Source organism: Aythya ferina (assembly GCF_964211825.1).
Source record: "Aythya ferina genome assembly, chromosome: 1".
In the NCBI taxonomy this organism is placed as follows: domain Eukaryota; kingdom Metazoa; phylum Chordata; class Aves; order Anseriformes; family Anatidae; genus Aythya; species Aythya ferina.
In genome coordinates, this window is record NC_140296.1 from 20,870,384 (window position 1) to 20,895,564 (window position 25,181).

The window sequence follows — 25,181 nt, forward strand, 5'->3', positions numbered from 1 at the left end:
CTTCCCTTCTTTTGTAAGGGAGCTCAGGAGCCACAACAACTCTGCACATCCATTATGTGCTTGCTTTACCAGAATAGGAGCAGCAAGTTCCCAGAGCTCTGCCGAAGCATTACTCCTCATCAAAAGGCCTTAGGAAAGCAGCAGCTACAGAGAAAGAACACATTCTCTTTCCCTGCAAGGCATTTTCCAGTGTGCTCACAATGAGTAAGAAATACATTGAACTGTCGCAGTTCAATTTGTAATAGCCTTCCCCAGAAAACATTATATTCAGACATTTGTTCCACATTACGGTAGAGATGTGCAGTTTTATGGAAGGACTGCTGTTCCAGTTCTCTAAATGGACTCTAGACTTCAGGCTTTTGCTCTAGATTTAGGTCACTTGTAATTAGATGTGTGGAAAATTCAGGCTCAGTTCAGCATTGCTTAATTAATTTCTTAGTCTGTTGATTTGGCCGTTGTCCTACAAAACAGAACACTCGGATATTTAAACTTGTATTAAAAGAATACATCATGGCAATAGCTAACCACCTAAAAATAAACTCAACTCTTCCTATACTAGTGAAATAACTATTTCAAATTGCCTGGAATACAATGTGAAAACTGTTTTAATTGCTCAGGTGAGACTATCAGCTTTGTTAATTAAAGGGGATAATTTTTCCTCTACAGTGCAATGCACAAAACTTAGAAACCCAGACTTTTTCAAGACCTTCTCAGAACTGGCACCTGCTAATTCCGTGCTTCAGGTCTTGCAACCAATGAAATAACCAACTATAGCAAGTTTCTACTCAGGACATTATATTCCCAACCACCTGGACAATACAGGACAGTGCACCAGCTGCAAGTTAGAGCCACAGCTAGAAAGAATTAGAAAGAATTCAGATTTTTTTTGAGCTGTACTGGCACCTTTTGATACTGTAATTGCTCTTGAAGCAGCATGCCTGTGATAAAGTTCATCCACTGAACTCTGAATCAGAATTATGACTCAGAATTATTTCTGCTCCCAGAAGGCTCCTGCCACATCTTTTTAGTCAGCTTCTCAAAGGACAGAGAACAGTCCCACTGAGCTGAGTCCCGGCTGTCCTGCCAAACCTTGTGTTGGAGCTCACTGTGCTACCATCTATTTACCTCACCACAGGTCCCACGTGCTTTAATGTAGCTTTGGCTTAAGCCTAAACAGCAAACAAGGACAGACAGCTGCCTCTCTGCAGGAATGTTTCTCACTGGTGACCATGAGGGCCAAATTGGCAAAGCTGTCTGGACTTTGTAAGAAGGCTGCTCCATGCATCAGCCTCATAAAACTACTCACATACTGACCACAGCAAAGTATCATTGTTTTTGTTTTTTTTTTTTTTTTTAAACGCAGCAGGTTTTATGCCCAAGCAGATAATTTTACAGCACTTTAAAGCTGACCTAACATGCCTTGATTTAAAATTGAAAGGCATCCCAACTCTCTTATCTGAGTGAACTCTTCCAATAGAAAGGGCCCAAAGACTGAATTAAGATCACTTTAGCAGCCCTGAAAGGGAACAATCTTTTAAAAAGCCTTATATACAAGGGTACTCTGTTCTTAAAGTAAAAAACACATACAACAATATTTGCAAAAAAAAGCTTAATATAATCTTTTGAGTCCATAAACTCTAAACAATAAATATGAAAAAATGTACATGGCACACCAGAGCAGCTAAATATTAAAACAAGTACAAACCGATAACACTTGCTTATATTGTCAATGAAGTTTGTTTCCGTAGTGAGATGCAACACAAGCTTAATAATACAACATGTTTTTCAAAGGAAAACCACAGAACCAGTTTGATACAGGAGGTGATGGGTAGACAACAAATAACAAGGCACAAAACCCTCGCTTGCTGCAACCCTGTAAGGCACCACTGTGCAAATTGCAAATGTGAAACTCAGTCAAAACTTGCAGTGGAAAAAAATTAACCATGTTTAAATGACAGGGTAATGTATTTTAAAGATGACATTATCTCTTCAGGAATAAAAAGACTTATGAACATTTATTTACATTTATAGGCTTTAAGCAAACAAAATAGTGAATTATACTCACCAAATACAGGGGTCACAGTTAACTTCACCCATAAAACTTTGCAAGTGCAACTTGATCATGACATATATTGGCCTTAATATAGTACTGGATCTAATTTGATGTGGAGGGAAACACTGCCAATTATGTCAAGTTATGTGGGACACAGACCAGTGATTTTAACAAAACAGACTTTAGGGATTAGGATGGGAATAAACTCATTTTCACTTATAACCAAAAAGGATTTAAATCCAAAGATAAAAAGCTAGTAGCATTAATCTAACAGCATACCTAGGGATCTTAATACCCAAATATGAATATTTCTGTTACCTGCTCAGAAAATATCATGAGATAGAAGTTGACAAAAACCTTCTCCCTTACTAGGAGGCTACAAACATTGAAATCTACATTATATAAACTTATGTCAGAATTTCTACTGTATCCTGCTAGATGAAGATTTTATATAGTTACATACGCAGTTTCACTACACTCTGCAGATTTATAAAAATGCACAGGTTGGACAAATTTTTATAAGATAAGAGGGAGGCTTCACTAATTATGAAGTTTTTCTCCCGGAGAAAGATTTAGGAGGCACTCAGTTTCTTATGAGCTCCAGACAAATTAAAGATTTTTGTTGTACTCAGGAACAATGTCAGTAGACTACTTTCAAACTTCTGCTTCCATTCTTGGAACTCAAACAATGCAATTAAGTAATCTGAATAGTCAAGTTCCGCTCAGATATTGGCTATATTTTTTCTTGTGTTTTACTCTTTATTCTACTTATATACCTTACCACAAATCAAAACACTTAAGATCAGACAATGTATACTTCCAATTATGCTCAAATCTACTGAGCTACTAGACTGGCCTGATTTTGCTCTCTATTATATTTTAAACAGAGGAACTGGAAGAAAGAACAGTCTTCAGTAATAGGTTGACATTCAAATAGCAATTTGCTGAAAGGCTGTGCCAGCTTAGGCATGCTGCATTCCCTGTATTCAGTCTTGTTTTAAGGAAAACAATTTGAACAAAAACAAAGTAAACAGTTATTTTACAGAGTGCAGTAGTCATGAACACCAATATTACTGATCAACAGGTTTAAGGCCAACTATTAATGTTTTTAAATACTTTTCCCATGGCACTTAATACATTGAAAATTAGTACTGGGTGTCATATAACAAGGGAATACATATTTGTATTATATGCAATATATATATACACTTGTAGCTTCAGTCCCCAAAATACAAAGTTCAAGTTTTCTTGCCCAAATAAAATCAATGTGAAAGACCACCTGTGTTTTCCTATAATGAATAAAGATTACTGTTTTAATTTAGTGCAAACCAACCCAAAGTCCAAAGACATACCTCTCCTCAGTTCTTAGTCACTACTTACCAAATGCCCTTATTTCTTTTAAAATACAACTAATTTTTTTTTTATATGTATACATATATATAAGAACAGCAAACACCTGACAATTAGCATGCTGTTCTAGTCTACATTAACAAAACTTGCCAATATACAAATCATGTTTTGGTCATGCAGCACAGACCCATCCTCAAAATGTCTTAATTCAGCCAGGCTGGAAGAGAGAAGCGCCATTCCAGATTTCAACAGGTCATCCTGGCCACTCCGTACTCTAAACTGACAACAGCAGGCTCAGCTTTTGAAAACTCTTCCATGAATTCACTGTAGCGATTGTCCGCTGTGTTGCTGCCCTCTATAGTTCTTACAGCATCATTCACAGGGATCAGTGGCTGCTCCTTCTTGAAACATGGAGGTGTTTTCAGTGCCACAGGTGCAGGATGAGCAGACTGCTGATGTTCTTTCAGAAGGACTGCATCTGGTTGACCATTTTTCTGCTTTATTTTCTGAAATATGGAAAATAATGAAGTGAGCATCACTGCTTTACTGATGTTTTGCTTTGAATGAAAGAGAACCCATTTTTTTCTGGCCAACTCAGACTGTTATTTCCTTTAATGCTTTTACATATTTAGTCTGGGGTATCTAATAAGCATTAGGCCACTGGGTAAGCCAACATTTTTTCCACAGTTCACAACAGATGCTACAAGCACTACATGCTTAAAAAATATGCTGCTGAGCAGAAGGTTGCTTGTTAGTCTATAGAGAAGTAAGGACTTTCACGCTTGTCCCTTATCTGGGACTATCACAATAGGAGTATGTTCTGGAGTACAGACAGAGGCCTCAGTGGTACTAGCAAGGAAGAAGTTTACAGCAAACAAGAACTCTTACAGACTCAGTGCCCTTATGTCCTTATGACGACTTTTCCTTCAGATCTGAAAAATACTGAGCTAGTTTGTTCAGATGCAAGAATACACTGAAAGATGTTAGAAAGATGTAGAAAGCTCGAGACCTATCTACAGTAGTGCTTTCGTAGGAGAAATAATTCTTGGGTAAGGCAAAATAAGTTATATTTAAGAACAGAACGTCAGCTGCATAGCCTAGCATTCAGCATAGAACACAGTGAAAAGTGAATTCAACGTTACATGGAACAAGCGGTAGGCCATACAATAAAGGCATTCATATGAAAGCTAGAAGCATTATTACAGGCTTTGCACATGAATTTGTGGAACAAATCACAAGTAAATACACTTATTTTGCAATACTCACAGCTTCCAGTTCTTTTATGTCTTTCTCCAGCTGTTTATTTTGTTCACTCATGTTCATGATAAGATCATACACAGATTGCCTGGGATGCATACTTCGATCAAACTGGTGGTACATATTTCTCCAAAATCTGCACGTAACAGATAGTTTTAACTATGCAAGATAAAACAAATTCGAAGACAAGATATTGTATACAATTCAAACTTACTTAAAATTGAATGACACTGTATTAGGCTCCAAAAGAGTTAGTTCTGGAGAAAAGTCTGGACTATACAGAGGATTCTGGTACTTCTTTTGTTCATCCAGAAGGAACGGCCACAAGGAATATGTTTTCTCTTTTAATCTTAAGGCAAAAAGAGATCAAGGTCAAGACACCAACTACAAACAAAACCCAGAAGCTGTTCAACTCAGCATAATAAATAAGATGGATTTAAAGATGTCATCAGAAACATTTATAAAACTGAATTAAATGCTCTCATTAAAATCAACTTCTTCCTGGTATATGCTGACGTTGGATAGAACTACCAGTTTTAGAAGTAATAGTCCTTATATCGTGCAAGTTTTGCCTCATTGCAATAAATGCTTTTTAAATATAGTTTAAGACAAAGATGAGCCACTGAAAGCTTTCCAGAAGTTTTCCAACAGAAAGCATTGAGACAGCCTATTAATAATTTTAACTGACAACTATTAGTCTTGAACAGGCAACAATTTTAAGGTTGTCTAAAAACAGATTAGGGGAGGGAACAAATGCTCCCAATTCAGACAGAAAATTGGGAGCACTTTCTTTTTATCCGCTTTTAGGAAAGGAGGGAGAAAGATGCCTTGACTTTCCTTTAAAGATGAGCAGGGTATTTTCTGCCAAAATTAGAACTGTCTTCTCATGCTTTTGCATGCTAAAACACTGCCATTCCCTGATACAGTTCAACATCACTTTCTGCACTACCAAACCTCCCAGCTTACTTCTACTCAGAGCCCCAAATGGAGCAGATTTGCAGGAGTTCATTATAGTCTCCCAAAATAAGCAAGTAGACATTACAATATCCCTGCTTACTTTAGTTCTTCTCGCTCTTTTTGGCAATTTCCAAGGAAGTTTCCAAATTGGCACGAATGGACATGTTCATGGATCTGAAGAAGGAAAGCTTCATTGTACTCAAAGGCCTGTGGAAACTGCTCCATCAGATTCCACACACTTTCTAAAAATTGAGTGAACACTGGCGAGATCTCTTTTGGATCACCATCCAACTGACAACACCTGAAAGAGATTTCATAAACAGACTGAAACTGGCTTAGATTAGAAATTGAAGACAAGCACAACTAAGGTTTTTGTCGTTCAAAAACAATACAGCAGGCTATTCTTACACTATTTTTGGTCTGGAAATAAAGTACCTAACTTCAAGAACTGGGGCAATTCATGAATAGAAATAAGCCTAAATTTAACCTATTTTTCTGACTTGTAAGTAATCACATCTGTATTCAGTAAAGAGCTAGATATCTTTATTCAGTAAAGAAAAGCAACACAAGACAATTTAATTCCTTTGCATCTATTACACCCATAGTCAACATTTGAAATACATGAGCTAAAAGTAAACTATAAAATAGGAAATAGCAGGAAAGCTGTTGTCATAGCTGGTGACGCTCAGAGCAAGGAGAAAAACAGAACTATTGGCATACAGGACTTCTAAAGGTAGAGTTATTCTATCATCAGAAGTATGGGTAAGTGTGAACATTTAAGCAGATCAAAACTTTAGAAGGGTTTTATGTTGTCTCAATGGCTGAGAGATAGCTTTGGGTTTGTCTTACACTGTATGCATATATGCAGATTCAGCTGCAGTTATCAACATGCAAAAGTGAGGTACCATTGACATTAGAAACTTACATCTGTAAAACAACCACCTAATAGATATTTGAATAAAAAGTGCACAAAGTGCAATGTCAACTGAAAATAGCTTATCCATTGCAAAATTTCTGGTAACGATACAGTAGTTTAACATTCACAGGCTATTTTTCCTTTCTTTTTAATACTACATAAGTCTAGACATTAATGCAAAATTTGAAATCACTTAATGAAACATTTATCTTTTAGTGTACTGTGAATTTTTTTACATCAGATGAGCAAACTACCTGTCAGAGAACTTGTGCCCAAAAGAAATCCAGTCCTTCTCTATCAGAACCTACAGGATAGAAAAAACAAAAGTATCTAACAAAATTTTAGTAAATCTTACATCTATAGCATTAACCTCACAGGTTATTGATATATATAGTATTTCAAATTAACTACTGTAGAAGCAACTCTTTGCTACTGTGCATTTTTTGTTTTCCTACAAGAGACTGTCAAAGCACATTTCTAAAACTAGTTTCTAAAGCTAGTAAGAAGTTGAACAGGTTGACAATCAGAAAAATACCTTTAGACCAGGCTCACTTTAAGCATATTAATGCTTTACAGCTTCACCTACATGGATTCACATAAATGGATTATCACTCAACTTTCAAAAAATTAACTGCTAAGTATGTGAAAAATTTTAGTATTGCATTCTTGCTATTATAGTTTACATAAAGCCACACAATGTAATCTTAGCAATTTTACTGCTATAAGATGCTATTAATATCAACAGTAGCTTGTTTTATCACTAGTTGCAGTATCAAATACCAAAAACATGACTGTCTGCTTATGACAGAAGGCTTTCCAAAATGCCAATTGACAGGAAGGATTGAAAAAGAAGAAAACAAGGTTCCTAACAAGTACAAGTTTCCTAACAATTACACATTCTCACTATCTAATCAAAGCTATCGAATTCCTTATCAGTTTACCTTTTGTAGCAGTTAGTAGTTTGTGATCAGTACAATTTTGTTCTTTAACTTTCAGGTATTCCCATAAACCCTTACATTGCTATGGCAAAAACAGTTGATTTTCCTACTGTGAAGTTTTAAATAATCATATCAAAATTCTTTGATCACCTCTAGAGAAAGATGAAGACATTTAAGTTGCTTAAATATGTTCAGGTCTTTATATCACTGTGGCTGGGGATGTCATTTTTAGATTTTAATGAAGTTAATTTGGGACAAATATTAAGAATGTATAGCTAGTATAGTTTAGTACATCTGTGTCATGTAAACACTTTGGAATCTTTATTTTGTAGTTAAGTTTTTCTTTATTTTGGATGAAAGAGGCAGTTATTACAACATTTCTGCAGGGTACGTAAAACAATCTATTTGTATTTCAGTTTCTTAGGTTATTTTAAATACACAGTTCTTCCCCCCAGTCAAGTATTTCTAAAGGAAAGACCAACTGCAGTCTGCAAAACATTTTACATCTGTTATTATAAAATAGCATCAGTACAGTTAGACTCTTTGCTTTCACACAAACATTTTAAATCCTTTGATTTACCAAGGAACAATTCAACAATACAACAGCTTGCTTACCATGAATCCTTTGATTGTTCTGTAATAGGAATCTAGTAAGAGAGCTCCAAGAGAACAAACTTGTGAAGTCCTGTCCCAGCCATCTGAGCAGTGCACTAACACACTTGCACTCTCAACTGCTATTGCCTGCAAAATAATTATTTCTTTAATGAATGCTCTCTTGCTTAGATTGTTCAGTCAGATTTTAGTAAATGCATACAAAAGCTACGTTTATTCAAAACCCAGAGTATAGTCTAATTAATACAAGAAAAATATTATGGGGAAGTGTATTGGATACTACCAGAAATCTAGGGATTTCTCTTCACTGAAATGCACAAAATTCCCTATTAACAAAAGGAAATTCCATTATCTCCTTCGCAAAAGGTAACATGGACTTCTACAGCAGTTCCTGTTTCTACCCCTTGTAAAACTAGAAATGCCCTCAAAATGAACACTAAGGAAGAAGCAGACTACACATTACAGACCAAATAGGTTTATTAGCTTTCTATTTGGTTGTTTTATAACACCCATTCGCTACTCATTATATTACTCAAAAGTTAAGGACCAGGAAGGAGTCTTTCGTTTCAGCTAAGAATTCAAATCTATTCAAATTTAAGTTTGTTAACCCAAATATTTGAGGATCATCTGATCTTTAATAGCATCCACTTTTAACTAAAGTATTTTCCTACTTCAGCCACTGAAAAGAAAGACAGTTTTCTTCTTTACTTCCCTTCCCCCCCAAGCCTCTTTCATGTTAAGCCCATAGCATCATAGGCACCTGGCAAATGCAACTGTACTTTTGAATTTTTATAAACTGTCCTGTTTGCTTGGTAAATGAAATAGCCAATTTGTCTTCTCTGATATTAGTGCCCTATAAATTCTTTTTTTCAGTGTATAGTAAATAATAGTCGGCTTCATCTACCTTCAAACTAGTTACATCTTTCATAAATACCCAAAGAAATCAACAATCATAAATCTCTTCAAGGTGAAGAAACATTCAAAGAAAATCATAAAATATCAGCTGGCACATTGAATATCTCCAACCATAGAGAAACACATAAGGCTTAAAGCAACATATCAGATGTGTCTGTGTATTTCAGACATCTCCCTTTTTGCAAAAAGGGAGGAAGCAAAGAAGAGAAACTGCATTTGCAGAGTTTTATGCTTTATGCACTGTTAAGTGTAATTTTGCCTGATAGCACAAACTACCCTCCAGGAGGCAGCATACAAATTACCTTGACTAGGAAAACAGCAGCATCCAACACAGCTTTGATATGACGCAGCCATCCGGAACTCTCCAAACCAGACAAGAAGTCATTGACAGACAAACCCTTTGTGCCACTGACTGAAAGAAACAGAGTTAGAAAGCCCTAAGCAGTTACAACTACCCATAATATCCTACAACAGAGAAAGTGCATTATAAACAGCGTAGAATTACTCTTCATTGTTTTAACTTGATTTGAAACCTCTTTGAGGTAACCACCACACTCAAGCGGTTAAGAGATAGGCACTACAAAAGGTTCTCCGCCCAGAACTCAGCTCTGCAGAATTACAGAAACCTTGAGTGACAAGATTAAGATGCATCTTTGTAACAAGAAATTTGAATTACACCTGTTACACACAGTTACAAACCTTGTCTTACCAAGAGAAGGGACAAAAATGCCAGAAAGCTTACTAGAAATACTTACCAATTACTACTATTAATACTAACGAAGTAGCTGCATGCAGACAACATTGGCAGTCTGACTTTTTGGACCTAACTATGAGAGTTTCATCACCTTTTCCACTCTGCCTAGTAGAATAAAGCAAGTACAGTACAAGGAGAAAATGATGAACTGAAGACCACGCAGATTTTGTCTACCTCCAGAACTAATATACTGTAATACTGACTGATCTCTACCATTCTTCCCCCATGTATTTTGATCTCATAACAGTAAGAACAATTGAAGTGACAGAGGAATACTCAAATTAAAGGGAAGTTGTCATGCAGCATAGCAGCATCAAGTATGGAGGTAAACCACAAGAGTTTCTCTCAGATGCTGAGCAATTCAGAAATGAGACAACCTGATTCTTGAAGGACACCAAGCACCCATGGCAAATGAAAATTGGCTAATAAAAAACAGTTATTTTAACGCAGGATTTTGAGCACCAGCTCTCAGTTGCATTATTGTTTAAACACAAGGAACTGAAAGGGAGCTGGGGGGAGATCAATAACTGATCTACCTTCCTCTGCATGTGATTCTTAGATATACCTGAAGTTGCAATCTACAAAAATACCTGTCCCTGCCACACGAGAAAACTATTTTCTGCCAAGTTAGCGGGTCCCAGATAAAAATAAGGTGACACCAGAGCTGGAAGTTGGTAGTAGAGATACTCATACAGCAGCTGCAAAATAACCTTTATCTCTGACTATGGGAGGAGATGAACTCCTACAGCTTTCCTGTATCCACAGGACACATTGCTCAGCTTTCAGCCATACAAATTTTGGTATACTCCCTATTGCTCAGGAAGACTCATAGCACTGGTTGCTGCTGAATGCTGTAACAAAGATAGGCTTCCAGCTTCCAAGTCCTGCAGTACTTTTTTCTAGAGTCCATAGATTTTTAACTAGAAAAAGCACTAGCAAGCCACTGCACAATGAAATAAACTACTTAGAAACCCCTGGAAACAAAACCTGATATTAAAGTGCAGCCTGTAAACACCAGGAAAAAATCAGTATAAGTTATGCTAGTTTCCTCTAGTATTTGGATAAAAAAACAGCAGTTATTGTTAGGCAAAAGTTCTGCTTCCAAAAGGTCTACAAAATAGAAGAAATCAAGAACCACCTGATCCTCTCAAATCACTCAGTCTTTTACATATTTACTCTCTCCCCACCTGTTGCTCCATAACACTTGTTAAAACACAACAGTAGATAAACAGGTCCACCACTAGGATAAAGGAAAAATGAAAAATATCCTCCCATAAAAATCTGGAAGCCCAAACATCTGCAGGGAATGGATGGGACACAGAAGGCAATACCAAGAGGCATTACACATGACTGCACACCCCTATATTCTACACTTCGTAGTTTAAAGCCTATGTATCTAAAATAAACATAACAGGCTTCTAGCTCTTGATTTGCTTTCACCCAGATACTTCTGTCCAAACCAGCCTTTTCATCATTTTCAGCTTGGTAGAAACACCTGACCTGGTTATTTTCTGCTTCTAGACAGAGTTCTTTGGTTTGAAAATCCAGGCAGAGGTACGAACACATATGTCAAGCCCCTGTAATTAACATTCCATTTCTGTGGATCGACACAGACATTTTTACTACTTAGTGGTGAAACAAAGAAATTGCATTAACACTTCTCTGGACACTTCTGTGCTAAATAATCACTCTAGTCCCTCATGTTACTCAAAAGGATCAAAGATGACTTGGCACCATTGAGATGTTTAGTTACTTCACAAAAACTATCCTTTAAGATAGTTTTGACTATATGTACCATAAATACATGCACGCAAGCCCAAATGACTCACTGCCCCATTGCTGATTGTCCTTACACACCAGCAATGCCTTAGGCAGCAGTTGTTGCATAAAGAGGTAACTGGATCCTGCAACCAGAACCTAGAGACTGAAGGAAGCACAATAGGTTGGGGGCACAGGTCATTTTTAAGCAAAAATCCCCACACAAACGAACTCCATACAACTCACAGAAAAACTGTCAATACACTTCCACTACAACAGCAGCTATTATTGAGCCTTTTTCCCTCAAGTATTTCCTACAGAAGTGCTCTTTCCTGACTTAAGCAATACACTTTTGCTTATCAGAATTCAGTCTTTTCAGACACTTAGCGCTATATTTTTAAATGTATAAAAGGTGGGATTTTCTATATTCAACCCTGTAGCCAAAAATTGAAGATTCTTCAATTAGTGTTGTACAGATGGACAGTCAGCCCATCAGGGGCACAGGGTCATCATGTCTACACTGAAGACTAGTTTAAACAAGTTCTATTACACTACACATAAGACCTTTAAAAAACACAGCTGAATCAGAAGAATAGACTGCAAAGCATGTTATCACATTGTATCAACATCCTGCATTAGTGAAAGATGTTGGGAAGGACTGTGTCTTACATTAAATTTGCAAACAAATGTCTTCTGAAGCCTTTCATTAGGGTATGAAGGAAGCCAGGCAGATAGACAAAGAGCCTAGGATCAGAAACAGGCTGAAGAAAGAATAGCAGTTGTTTGTTATAAATAAATCTGAGTACAATCCCAGTTACAAAGACTCTTGAAAGAATAGGGTCATTGGTATCCTATCACTGATTAGAGAGCATTCAGTTCAGCATATCTAGGAGGAAGGTGGCACACAGAAGTTAAATGGCATTTTCTTCAACTTGAAACATGAATAATTTTCACAACACCTCCTTCCAGGGTCAATCCTTCATACAAGGGAAAATAGATAGGGGTTCAATCAGTAAGGAAAGCTGTTATTATGAAAAATACATGATAGCATCCCACCAACATATGCTTATGTCAAACGGAAAGACTGAAGTCCGCAGTTTAACTGTGATGCATATACATGTACTTCTGCATCAGACATTACTACACAGAACAGGTGTCAAAAAAAGAAATAAATCAAGATGCATGAGCTAGTTCTCTGGAACTGAAGAAGAGATTAGAAAAAACAGGGATTACCCCAAACTTCAAAAAACTTAAAGTTCACGGTCATATTGCTAGTCTTTTTCTTCAATAAAGTGTGTACAGGAATAGCAACAAAATACATATAACCATAACTCAAGTACCATCACCTCAAGGCAGGTGATTCTCCCTCTCTACTCCACTCTCATGAAACCCCACCTGGAATTCTGTATTCATCTTTGGGGACCCCAGCACAAGATGACATGGACCGGTTAGAGCAAGTCCAGAGGAGGGACACAAGGGTGATCAAGGGGCTGGAGCACCTCTCCTATGAAAGACAGCCTGAGAGAGCTGGGGTTGTTCAGACTGGAGAAGAGAAAGTTCCAAACAGACCACATTACAGCCTTCTAGTACTTATAGGGGGCCTAGAGGAAAGCTCCACAGGGACTCTTTGTCAGGAAGTGGAGTGACAGGACAAGAGGGAATGGATTTAAACTAAGGAAGAGTATATTTAGATTAGGTATTAGGAAGGAATTCTTCCCTCAGAGGGTGGTGAGGCCCTGGCACAGGCTGCCCAGAGAAGCTGTGGATGCCCCATCCCTGGAGGTGCTCAAGGCCAGGCTGGATGGGGCTTTGGGCAACCTGGTGTGGTGGGAGGTGTCCCTGCCCATGGCAGGGGGTTGGCACTCGATGATCTTTAAGGTTCCTTCCAACCCAAGCCATTCTATGATAGCAGGGTGCCTGAGCAATTGGTTAACAGCAGATACGGGTTGAATAAAAACGAATTAAGACTACACTAGTGATCTGTAAAACTTCTTGACCAACATAGCTAGAATGTCTCTTCAAAAGGAGACTTCCCTACAGGTGCAATCCTTCCCAATGACTGGAAACAATAGAAGAGAAACGTATGTAACTAGGAGTACATGTAGAAACCTGACTTCTGTCACCATGCTTTAATCACAGCATTAATGCTCCCAAGTGTCTTAAGTTTGTTTTCATCTGTTTACCTAAATGAAATATTAAGAGAACTAATTAAAAAAATCATTAAAATAGAAGACTTCTGCCTCATCAATTTCACAACACTGTGTCAAGTAGTGGTGCTATGAACTGGCTCACTTCCCCCCTCATCTCCAAACATAAATACTCTACAAGATGCATCTACAACCGTAGGAGTGGTTTGCCAAGACAGAGTTCAAGTTTTGTATAGACCATTAGATCATGCAGTTACAATGAGTTCTGTGCAAACAAGTGCTCCTTGAGAAATGTTCTACATGTGAAGATGCATGTATATACATGTTATTTTATGTATTCACATACACAAATACATGTATGTATACTTGGAAAGCTCATCTTTCCCACAAGCCAATGACATACTAACCAAGTTAACCCCTAACATGTGCTGTTCAGTTTTCTTCAAAATAGCTCACATCACTGAGTTTACGGTTTAAAAGTAAACTTTTTTACAGTTTAAAAGTTTACAGTTTGCTTTTAAACTGTAAACTGTGAAGATTAATGGTTGTTCATTACCACAATGGATGAGCACAGCAAACTGGTACTAAGTGCAAAGCTTGGATAAAACACAGATGTCATAATACAGTTTAAGCTGTTATTAAATACTTCAGCAGAACATTTCTTATTTTCATATACGCTGTTGTAGTACAGTTAGAACATACCTTCCAAGAGTTTTTGTAAGCTGGATCTCATTACATGAATGTTTTCAATTCCAACAAACTGGAACCTAATGTTAGAGTAGTTGTCTTCATTTTCATAGCCCTTCCCAGCAGCTCTGTTTGCCATTGCATTAAGCTTAGAAGAGCAAAATCAAAATACCGTAAACCAGCACTTCAAATGAAATGTCAGATTAAGAAATAAAAACAAGCAATTTCAGTGCAATACATTAGGAAAAAAACAAAAGCACATACTATAAATAGATTCTAATAAATTAACAGTTTAAGCATTCAAGTATGAGAAAGGCATGGTTCACCGAAAGCAACAGATGGCCTATATTCAGCACTGACACATCTGAATAATGCATTTAATAGTTTCCTATTCTCTCCTCTGTGTATCCACCAACAATCCATTACATGTTTCATAACATTTCTGAGAAAAGACACCGCAAGGCGATTAACCTAAAAAGGAGTAAATAAAACAGACTTGACCATACATATGCTTTCTAGGTATCCTACAAAAGTTTGCTTGCAGCTATAAAAAGTACAACTACAAAAACCCACAGTTGGCTCAATTTTTTACTTGTCAACCACACCTAATGAAGCCTGCTCAAAGTAAATTCTGCAATGCAGTATTTTTGCTTTACATCCTTGTTTTCTAACTCCTGCATTTGGAGATTTAGATGAAACAAATATCAATCTAAATGCAGATTGCTTAAAAAAGGGAAAGTTACTCCCATATGCCAACACAGGTCAAAAACCCAACATAATTTAACTTAATGTTTAGGTGTGACCTCAAAATGCTTTGACAGAATTTCTCCTACCTCTTCCTGTTTAATACAGACAGCACTAGTTGTTTTCACGCAACATTTACACAAGCCACTGTCCTCCCTTCTGTTCTAAAACAACCTCCATCACAGCTCACTACTTCATAAGCTTAATTCCTAACAGTAAAAAGTGCACTCTATTCACTTCTTAGCTGTGTTTTACATATATTTTTAAATGTACCTCCCCAGAAGTTTACCAACATTCAGTGAATTACAGAATCATTTAGGTTGGAAAAGACCTTCAAGATCAAATCCAACCATCAGCCTGACCTTAGATTTGTCTTGACAGTGGTTCAACTTCTTCAAGAAAGCAAGCACTTGACCACTTGAATAGTGATACCTGTAGTTCTACCTTTATAGAATGCTTATATTGGGCCACAATATTTAACTCTTAATATTTCCAAATTACATGTTATCTCAGTCTTTTGATGTTCAGGAAGAGAGACTAGTCTGAAGAACCTGTAGAAGTACATACCTTTGGCCTGGTGTCCATGACATACATGTAGCGATTTGAGGGATTTGCTTTACTGATTGCTTGCAACATGTGCTCGTCTTCCAGGCACCTGGCACTGAAACCTGAGAGAGGCTGACTGCATCTGCAAATCGCAGCCTATGATAGAACACAAAAAGACAAGTTAACATCAGTTTAGTATCTATAGTTGAAGCACCTTCCATAATTTTAAGAAGACACCTATGTAATTCATTTCATTTGACACATCACTTCAACTCAAAGCGCAAGTGTTCCAACTTTAAGCACGCTTGCGTAGACTAAGACAGTGCCTACAACTTTTTCAGGCCTATCTACAATGACAAGGTAGTTGACAATTTTCTCAAGTATAAAAACTCAAAGTACAGGCAGAATGAAAGAATTTTACTTTTTTACTTTTCAGTTAAAAGCAAACTGCTCTTGATGAAAAATAAATTATGCTTAGTTTTACTATTCTTAGGTGTAATATGTTACAGTCTGAAGTAGTTTTTTACAATGCCATTTTCAGTGATGTAATACATTTGCGAGGGTGTCAGGTGCATTTGCTAACTAGGAGTTATCTTCAAATATATCTACTAGTTTAATATTCATCCTTCAAAAATTCTTCAACTCAGCAAGATTACAATCCTGCTCTCCCTTCAATGATGGAACAGACAGGGAGAAGTTGCTTCACACCACTGTTTATCAAACCTTGCAAGATCTATTTTTATTCACCAGTTCTTTACACCTTGCAAATTCCTCCTCAATCGATGAGTTATTTTGAGAGTTTATTTTACACCCCCCACACACACACTTTGACATAATAGATTTTATTTTTCATTTATCGAGATAGATTTTTGTCAGGTGACATTTCATCTTGATCTTAAGGTCAGTTTCTGAAAGCTTTAAGAGATTCAACTGATTACTTGAGGATTTCTTTTAAATCGGCTTAGCTTTATTCAGCATCTTGTTAGACACTGCTACTGTGAGCTGTATTTAAGGTTATCGTGGGTTATAGATACTGTTCTCATTCAAGTCAGTGTACTTACATTGCACACCTCACATTGTAAGGCATACAATTACCTCATGCACCCTGAGCTACCAGCAAATGTTGAGAATTTTCAGCCCATTTGCAGGAAGAAAAACAATACCTTTTTATCCTTATGATAATAGGACAACACCGGGAATCTTCCTTTGCTTCTGAACTTGGAGCTACCAACAATTATCGGCTTGCTTGCAGTTCTGGGAACATAAAGATCTCTAGGATAGGTTTCACAAATCTGAAAGACACGTACACATAGATATATATATATGCACAAAGGGTACAAACCTAGCATGAGATACATAACCCTACACTATTTTTACAAGGAAATAAAAGAAAGGGTAAACAATGTAATTCTCTATATACATGTAAGTATCTCAGAAGAGACAAACCATGAATAAAAAGGTACAAATTAGTGTCAAAGTGATACAACCAATTACTGCTGGAAAGCACCGCTGTAGTAGCATTCACCTTAAGGAGTTTTCAGTAGAACTGCTGAGCATATGTTTCAAGTAAAATAGTCTCAGTATTTCCATCATTTTTATATTTGCAGACTACAAAGATGAAATCTTATCTGGAAATCAGCTGCACCACCACAGCCATCATCTTTCACAGTCAGCACTACAGAACCTAATGCAGAATCCCTCTCAGTTAAGAGAGGAGAGCAAAACAGCAGAGCACCAGAATTGTTGAGACTGGGTTTCAAGTAGGTAAGTATACCCAAAAAGAAACAATTTAATGCACATACACCCTCAGTGAAGCATGGAAGAAAAGCTTCCATTTGAAAGTTGTGAGACTGTCTGATTAAGGAGTTAATTCTCTCCACCTGCGAGTTTTACTTATGCTGCAAGCCAAGTGATTTCATAGCATCAGACTGCTTTCTATAGGGCTAGAGCCAGAAGATGAATCAAAAACAGATGTAGAGTAGAACATTTTTCCACTACAGTCCTTACCTTATAATCACGATTTGCATCAGACAACTGCCAGTAATCATTTGGCACTCCCATTCTCTTATATTCTTCTGCTAGATCAATAAGCTGCCAACCTTTGACTTGCTCAGATTCATTTTGCTTTGGATTATACGAGAAGGCATACAGTTCTTCATACTTTGCTAAAAAGGTAAGGAAAAATAAGACTCTGTAATGAACTGCCTCCAAAAATGCATTGGTGGAAGAGGTAGCACAGTTGACAAACCTTAAAGTTGCCTGAACCACAGAAGTTTCAGGCTTTAAGATACTCAGAGTGATTAGATACTTGGCATTCTTGAAATATTTATTCTTCAACTGCAGATATTTAAAGGTAGGTTATAAAATCTTTCAGGGAAGAGAGCCTGACCTCTTGTACAAGGAGGGACATTTAAGTCATTAGGGCAAAGCAAACGTCGCAAAATTAAGACTGACAAAATAGCAAGTTATTAAAAGAGCTTCACAAGAACCAAAAGAACAGATACCTTTAAAAGTAAGAACAGAAATATAAGTCTACTGATCATTCAAAGCAATGTAAAAGTTTCCTTCAAACCAAAAAAGCTTTCAAAATATTCTCTTATTTTTTCTAATACTTTTTACATGGCAGATGACAACATTTTACAGTGGTCTAGACACATAAGAATGCAAGAGGCCACATTAGATTTACACGAAAATCAGAATTTCACCTAAGTTAATAGTGTTGTTTTAGCATCAAAGCTTCAGCTTATTTTTTGGAATTGCATGAAAACGGTAACAAAATAGCATTTTATCTATGGACTACATCATTAAAATGATAATACACACTTCATTTCACAATTCTGAGGCTAATGCTTGAAATGCTGAATCTATAGGAACCTTGCACTCTTAAACAAGATCAGTGAGCTACAAAAGCCAGACATTTTCTGAATCTACATATAGATTAATACTTTATTATTAATAAAATTCTTTGACGCATCTAACCCATTGAAAAGGCTTTTACATAATGTATATTTCACAAAAAAAATAAAGCATGCAGTTTCTCACCAACTTATTACCCAGATACATACTACAAAGCCTTTTCCAGTTTGAAGTCTCACCTGTTCTCGACAGCTGAAGCAAAGAGTTATAAACATCATGACAATCCCTCTCTCTGGGAACAACAAAGTGAACTATCCTGAAGTTCTTGCACTGGATGACAAGGGGGCAGCCAGAAGTAGTCAAGGGAAGTTTTTCCACTGCAGCAATGTGATGATGTAATATCTACGGTATACAAGAACTCAGTGTAAGCATGAAGATGAAAAATGAGAAAAACGCACTATATACAACATCTGACATAAGAGATTAGCCTGTACTGAATATGGATTTTGACTGATTTTCTCATTATAAAAAATAAGAAATCCAAGTTTTGGTCACGATATGATGATCTGTTAAAATTTAATTATTTTTTCCCCCTCATAGTTTAAACTGTCTCCTAGTCTTTATAAAAAAAGGTAAGTATACTTTTAAATGCAGAAATCAAGAAATAGAACTCCACTGGGGTCATTCTAATCCTTTTCCACAGCTTTGCTAACTGACCAGTTTACATGGTATTAGGCAGGGTCCAAATAAGTTGTCAGGTGTTTTTTTTTTTTTAAGGATCTACAGAAACATACTTTAGAATTTCATCAGGCAAAAGAGAGCGAGTCAGGGAAAGCAAGTAGTGAAGATTTTAGAATTACATTTTCTTTTTCCTATCAGAGGAGCTCACATTAAACATTTTATTTATCAGTCATTTACTTTAATCAGTCTGCTAGTATTCGAGCCAAGAGTACAACTTGAGACAACTCAGACTGCTCACAGGGATATAGAATGAACAGGAGATAACAAAAACCTCTCCTGTGTTATCCATTGTGCTGATGTAGTCACCACAGTCATAGCTAAGTGCCTTTCAACCACTTTAACAGAAGACTGTCACAGTATTGGGTATCTGTGGCAAATCTACACAGTTTGGGAAAATGCAGGAGAAAGTAACAGCTGTTCAACCACAGGAAGAAAGCCACTGATACATTACCTCAGCTGAACAAGATGCTCTCAAAAGCATTTCAATTACCTCATTGAAGCAATCATCTCCTCTTAAATATTGATCAGAATTAGGCATCTGAAAACTATGCTGCCAAATATGCATTTACAGAGAGACTATATCCTGAAGAGACATCATCATAATTATACTCACTACTTGTGCTATCACCACAAATGCAATATTCAAAATACAGGTTTGATATCACCGAAGTATAATCTTTTAAAGCTGCGCACTGGGAGATACAAATAATGTTTCTGAATCACATTCTCCTCAGTAGTTCCTCCCATGTGAGAGGATAGCTGTTTTGCACAAAGTTGTAGACTGTATCCAGATCACTGAACAAAATATTTTATTGTAAGCACCACGAGACATCTCATCAGATAACCAGGGTATAAGGTTAAGTGCAAGAAGTTTCACCTACAGAAAAAAAATGAAGCCCAAATGAGATTTAATCCTAGAGAAGCACAGCACCCTTAAAGGAACTGCACTCAGACAGGCAGCTGTGCTACAATGGAAGCCAGAACTTGATGTACATGCGTGCCACCAGGGAATGGAGCAATAAAAAAAACTAGCAGGTATTACTGTTGTACAAGTAAAGTTGGCTGGTACAATGGTCATAGCCATCAAGAAGCTGCAGCCCCTTCTGAACTCTTTTGTTCTAAAGTATGTATCTTCAGAATAAAACCATTTACCACTCTAAAAAAGTGCATGGAATCACCAAGCCTAGATTTTTGAATTTTGCCATCTCATTTAACTTAGGCAAGACCTAAATGGAAGGCAAAGATAAGCTCTAGGTTGAAGATTTCTGCATTAAATTATCTAACAATCTCCCGTTCCTTCCTCTGAACTGCAGTGCAAGTCAGATGTTAAAAAAAGCATTTGTTCAGGAAAACAAGCAATAGAAGAAATAACAGCAACTCAGAGGAGTGGAAGTTATTTTCAACATTATCCAATTTCAATGGCAAAGGTGTCATACAAGAGCAGGAGCTGTGAGTCATTAACTTATTATATCACAAACAAGCAAATCACGGGGAATAAACTTTTACATTAAACATTTTAGCAAACGAATTCAACCTCAGATCAGGAAGAACACATGCATCTGAAGAACCTATGCTTTCTGAGCCACAAGCTTTTGATATGCTTACCCAAGTCTCCCTCCTGCTTGAATCTATGAATAACAGATGAGTTGCTGTAAGGTACAGAGTTCCTGTCAGAGACTTGTTGCTGGTACTGAACCTATCCAGTAATTTCACTTGCTCTACCTGTAAGAAGGAAGTGGGAAAAAGCAAAATTTAGTTTTTTCCTTAAACACAAAGTAAAAATCCCAACTCCAGAAAAAGCTCCGTCAGTCTGTGCAGTAATTTAAAAAATGATAAAACATAATACAGCGCACAAGGCTACTCCATCCAAACTATTAAGAACACACTTGTGGTCACATGAGCTTGTGCAGAATGACCATTAAAAATATCCTGTTTCAATAGGAAAGCACACAATGAAGTGACAAGACTAGGTTCAGCAGACTTAGTCTGTATACATAATATGGTTATTTAATAGTAAACGAGACCAAGGTATTAGGCTTTAAAGAAAAAGTTGAATTACTAAAAACTTTCAGACTGCTGCCCCAAAGCACAGCAAGCACACGCACGAACAGTTTCCTGTTAATTCAATGCTGGCACATAAATAACAACTGATCTGATAGGTTCTTCTGCAAACAGCTATCTGTATCCTCACCACAGACATAAAGATTAACTCTCCTGACTTTACTTTTAGATATCTACTGCTATTTGTATCATCCCCAATCTTAAATCTGCATTATAACAACCTTGCCTCACCATTAAAATCAACTCTGATGAAATGCGAGCACTGCATTAATAATTAGAAACAATCTCCTAGAAATTCAAGGACTGTGCTGGCATTTGAAACATCAAGATTTCAAGCTTGAATCTTCCAAGGGCAGATTTTCTCCTCTATTCTCTCCTGTTCCATCAACATTATCTCAATCCTATGGAAAAGCATTTCAGAATAAAGCAATTTCTAGATAGCCTGCATTTTATCTGGTGCTCATAACATTACAGGCTCCACAGTTTATTTGAGGCAAACATTACATGACTCAGTGTGTGCAACAACAGGAAAGGACCGTGGTGAATGGCTTATCTCTATGCATTCCTGTATTTCTTGGCAGCACAAGCTCATTAGTGCCAATTTAAAGCCATTTTGCTGGAAGCTTGATGCTACCACCATTATATTCACAGCTGAACTCCAGAAACTTTCCCACCAGCAAGGCCAGCACCCATATCTGAGTCCACATTTGCAGAGCATATGTTAGACTGGTTTTAATTCACAAACCTATTTATCTGGTGAAAGTGTAGATAAAATATAACAAAATTGTCCTTTCAGTTTAGGTATTCCTCACAATCTGGCAAGGCCTAACTTTGTTTTTGAAAATTAGAAAAGCAATGTAAGGCATCCAAACAGAATGGAGGAAATGTGAGTATCAACTAGCAGCCAGTGCTGCTATAATATTCTGGATTTCAGTTTGGAAAGGAGAAAAAGGAGAAAAATGAAGTTACATGTATTTGTACCTCGAAATGTTACCCTGTAATCAGCAAGGTATCAGTGCTACATACAAAGCACCATAACCAATACAGCACTGTCAAAATCTGCGATTTGTTTTGGGCAGTTCTGCCTGCACCTCCCTACAAACTGAGAAGTGCACAGAACTGCAGGTCTGTTACAGAAATACAGCCCACAAAATCCAGGCATTCAAACTTCTGTTGCCTTCCATACAACAAAATTGTTATTCTCAAGGCTGTATTTCTACGTTGAGGAGAGGAATTAGCACATTTCAGGACTCCTGTTAGAGCCTTATAAGATATCCCTTTAAATTCGGAGGAGCTGTCCCCTTCCCCATCTAATCCTCAGCCTGGCAGACTCACATTTGACTTAGCTTGACTACTGAATCCCAAACTTCCACCTCCACTGGAAAACCCATCAGCGTTTCCACTAACAGATGACCTCAAATTTACAAACAGATCTGACTAAAGAAATCCCAGTCATTTCTACCACATTTTTCTTTAAAATATATATTTTTTTTAAGGATGCTTCACTTCTAAAGCTTCATCACAGAAGCAATTTTTTCTCATTTGTAATTCCCCTCCCCCCCCCCCCATTTATGATATTGTGATGTGGTTTTAAGCATCTGTTACTACTTAAGTATAAAAATCACTTTATCACTTATGAATTTCACATTGACCTTACTTCCTTGTTCAACATAAGTTTGTTGGACAGTTTAATTTCATAAGCAGCTAAACTTTTCAGGTAGCTGTGCCAACAGTTCTAAGACAACTTCAACATTTCCATCAAATGGAGTTAAAGAAAAAGTAAAATCTATTTCAACACCTTCTGCAGGATGACAGCTTCCTTGCACAGCAGTCAATTTGTGCAAGACTGCACTGTTATTTCATGCTTGTTTCACTATTTCTTCAGTAAAATAAATTGAAAAACTGTAAAGAGCAGCCAGATTAGAAAACATGCGTGTCTCCTGCCAGTCAGAATGGGATCCAATTCAAGCCTACACTTGTAGGGATCTTGCACAGTACCTAGCACAGGCTGTACTTCAGTTTTCTTGCTTCCTATAACTGCGATATTCAAAATTACTACAAACTAGTATATATGCATTTTAATCCACCTGGATATCCAATAACCTGTAAGCCTTAAAAAATTAAGGCATCATAGTTCTAATCAAGAACTCAGGTTATTTTTAGCCATAAATCCATCACTTTAAGCAGACTTTTTGGGGGTATGATTTATATCACTTGAAGCAATTTGAAGTCCTTGCCCTGGTTTCAGCTAGGATAGAGTTAATTTTCCTCCTAGTAGCTGGTGTGGTGCAAATTAACTCTATGCTAGCTGAAACCAGGGCAGCCCTGTACCTTAAAACTTGGCTGCAGTGCTTGTTTCTCCCTTCAGAGAGTTATATTGCTACATGAAGGGTTTTCTTAGCAGGTGCCCAAAGCCATGCACAAGCACAACGTAAAGACATCAGCAACCTGTCAATAATTATGGTCTCAATTTCGGTTTTGAAACTTAAATATCTATTCAGATCATGAAGATATTTTGCATTTAGTCTAGTTTTTAATTCTGATACCAATGATTGACTGTAACAATGCTATTTACAAATAAGGAGTTACAGGTTTTTAAGTGGGCTGATAAAGAAACCTTATCCCTAATCTGTCACCTTGGTACAAGATACTTCCATCCAATAAACCAAAATGGCACTCAGAACATCTTTGAGAGAGACCTTCCTCTAGCATTACTTATGCATGTAAATATATATTTAAAAAAAACACTAGCTAAACTATACAAAAGAATTATATAAAGGTATTTTCCAAAATCATAAAAGCCAGTTCCTTTATTTAATTATTGATTGTAAGTTTATTGGAATCTAACCACTCCTCTCCTCCACACATCTATAAAACTTGATTGCAGTCAGTCAGGCTGCCAGGTCATGGAACTAATTGCTCGGTCATTTCCAAGGCACAACAAATAGAGGAACGGCCTTTTCAGCAGCCTTTGCAGTCAGGACTGACAAGAGAAATACTGTTAAATCGTGATTATGTAAGAGCTGAAACTTAAAAAAAAAAAATCTTATATAAGTGATTTACAGAAGGAGTTGATAAGACTTGTACTTTCTTCATTATAAAGGAAAGAAACTAATAAGCTAAAAATAAAGTAGAAGAGTCTAGAACATCAACTGCAGCTTGACTAATTTTTCAGAATACCCTAACAAACCACGTATCTACTGATGGCTTGTATTAATGACTGTACAAATCAATCGTTAATTAAAAAAAAAAAAAGCACTTTTCCCAGAGGCTCTGCCCCCAAAGCCATGACAACACCCGAGCACAGCACAGCCGTAGCCCCCCAAATTGCTCAGCCCCCCTCTTTATGCTCAGCCCCTGCCTTCCCCACAAGCCCTGCCACCCCAGGAGGAACCGAGCCGGGCCCCATAGAGCTGACAGCGCCCAAGGGGAACCCTAAGCCTGAGGGAAACCCCAAAATCCCCCCGGGGCAGGCAGCCACCCCCATAGGGACGCCCCAAGCGGCGCCGCCCGCCTCAGAGCCCCTCAGGAGGGGCAGGCAGAAGGCACAGGCGGCGGCGCCGGCCGCAACACCCTCACCCGCGGCTGGCAGCGGCAGAACAGGACCGCAGCGAGCCCCAACGCCCCCACAGCGACCCACACAAGGGCGGCAGCGCTGCCCCCCCGTCCCCCTTCGGCTGCCCCCCGTACCTTGGTGGTGCGGATGTGCTCCATGACGGCGCAGGGCACCCCCGTCCGCCACCACCCGCCGCCCTCCTCCGACTGTCGCCGTCGGGCCGGGCGTCGCCTTAGAAACGCTTCCGGGGCGGGGCCGCGACAGCGCGAGCTCCCTGCGGCGCCCCCTATTGGTCAGCGGGGGGGCAGAGCCCGCAGCGCGCATGCGCCGCCA

General features: G+C 37.8%; 1 protein-coding gene across 1 annotated transcript; it reads right to left on the reverse strand.

Annotated features, from left to right (window-relative positions):
* Positions 1-1,594: 1,594 nt before the first annotated feature.
* MTMR6 (myotubularin related protein 6) lies at positions 1,595-25,087 on the reverse strand. Its single transcript, XM_084506297.1, has 14 exons — positions 24,983-25,087; positions 20,837-20,953; positions 18,730-18,892; positions 17,642-17,799; positions 16,798-16,926; positions 15,656-15,790; positions 14,360-14,492; positions 9,301-9,410; positions 8,087-8,212; positions 6,788-6,837; positions 5,718-5,918; positions 4,875-5,009; positions 4,670-4,796; positions 1,595-3,909 (listed from the first exon to the last, which is right to left on the reverse strand). Exons 1-14 carry the CDS (start codon positions 25,004-25,006, stop codon positions 3,649-3,651), a joined length of 1,869 nt encoding a protein of 622 aa, XP_084362423.1. The 5' UTR covers positions 25,007-25,087; the 3' UTR covers positions 1,595-3,648.
* Between the last annotated feature and the right edge of the window lie 94 nt (positions 25,088-25,181).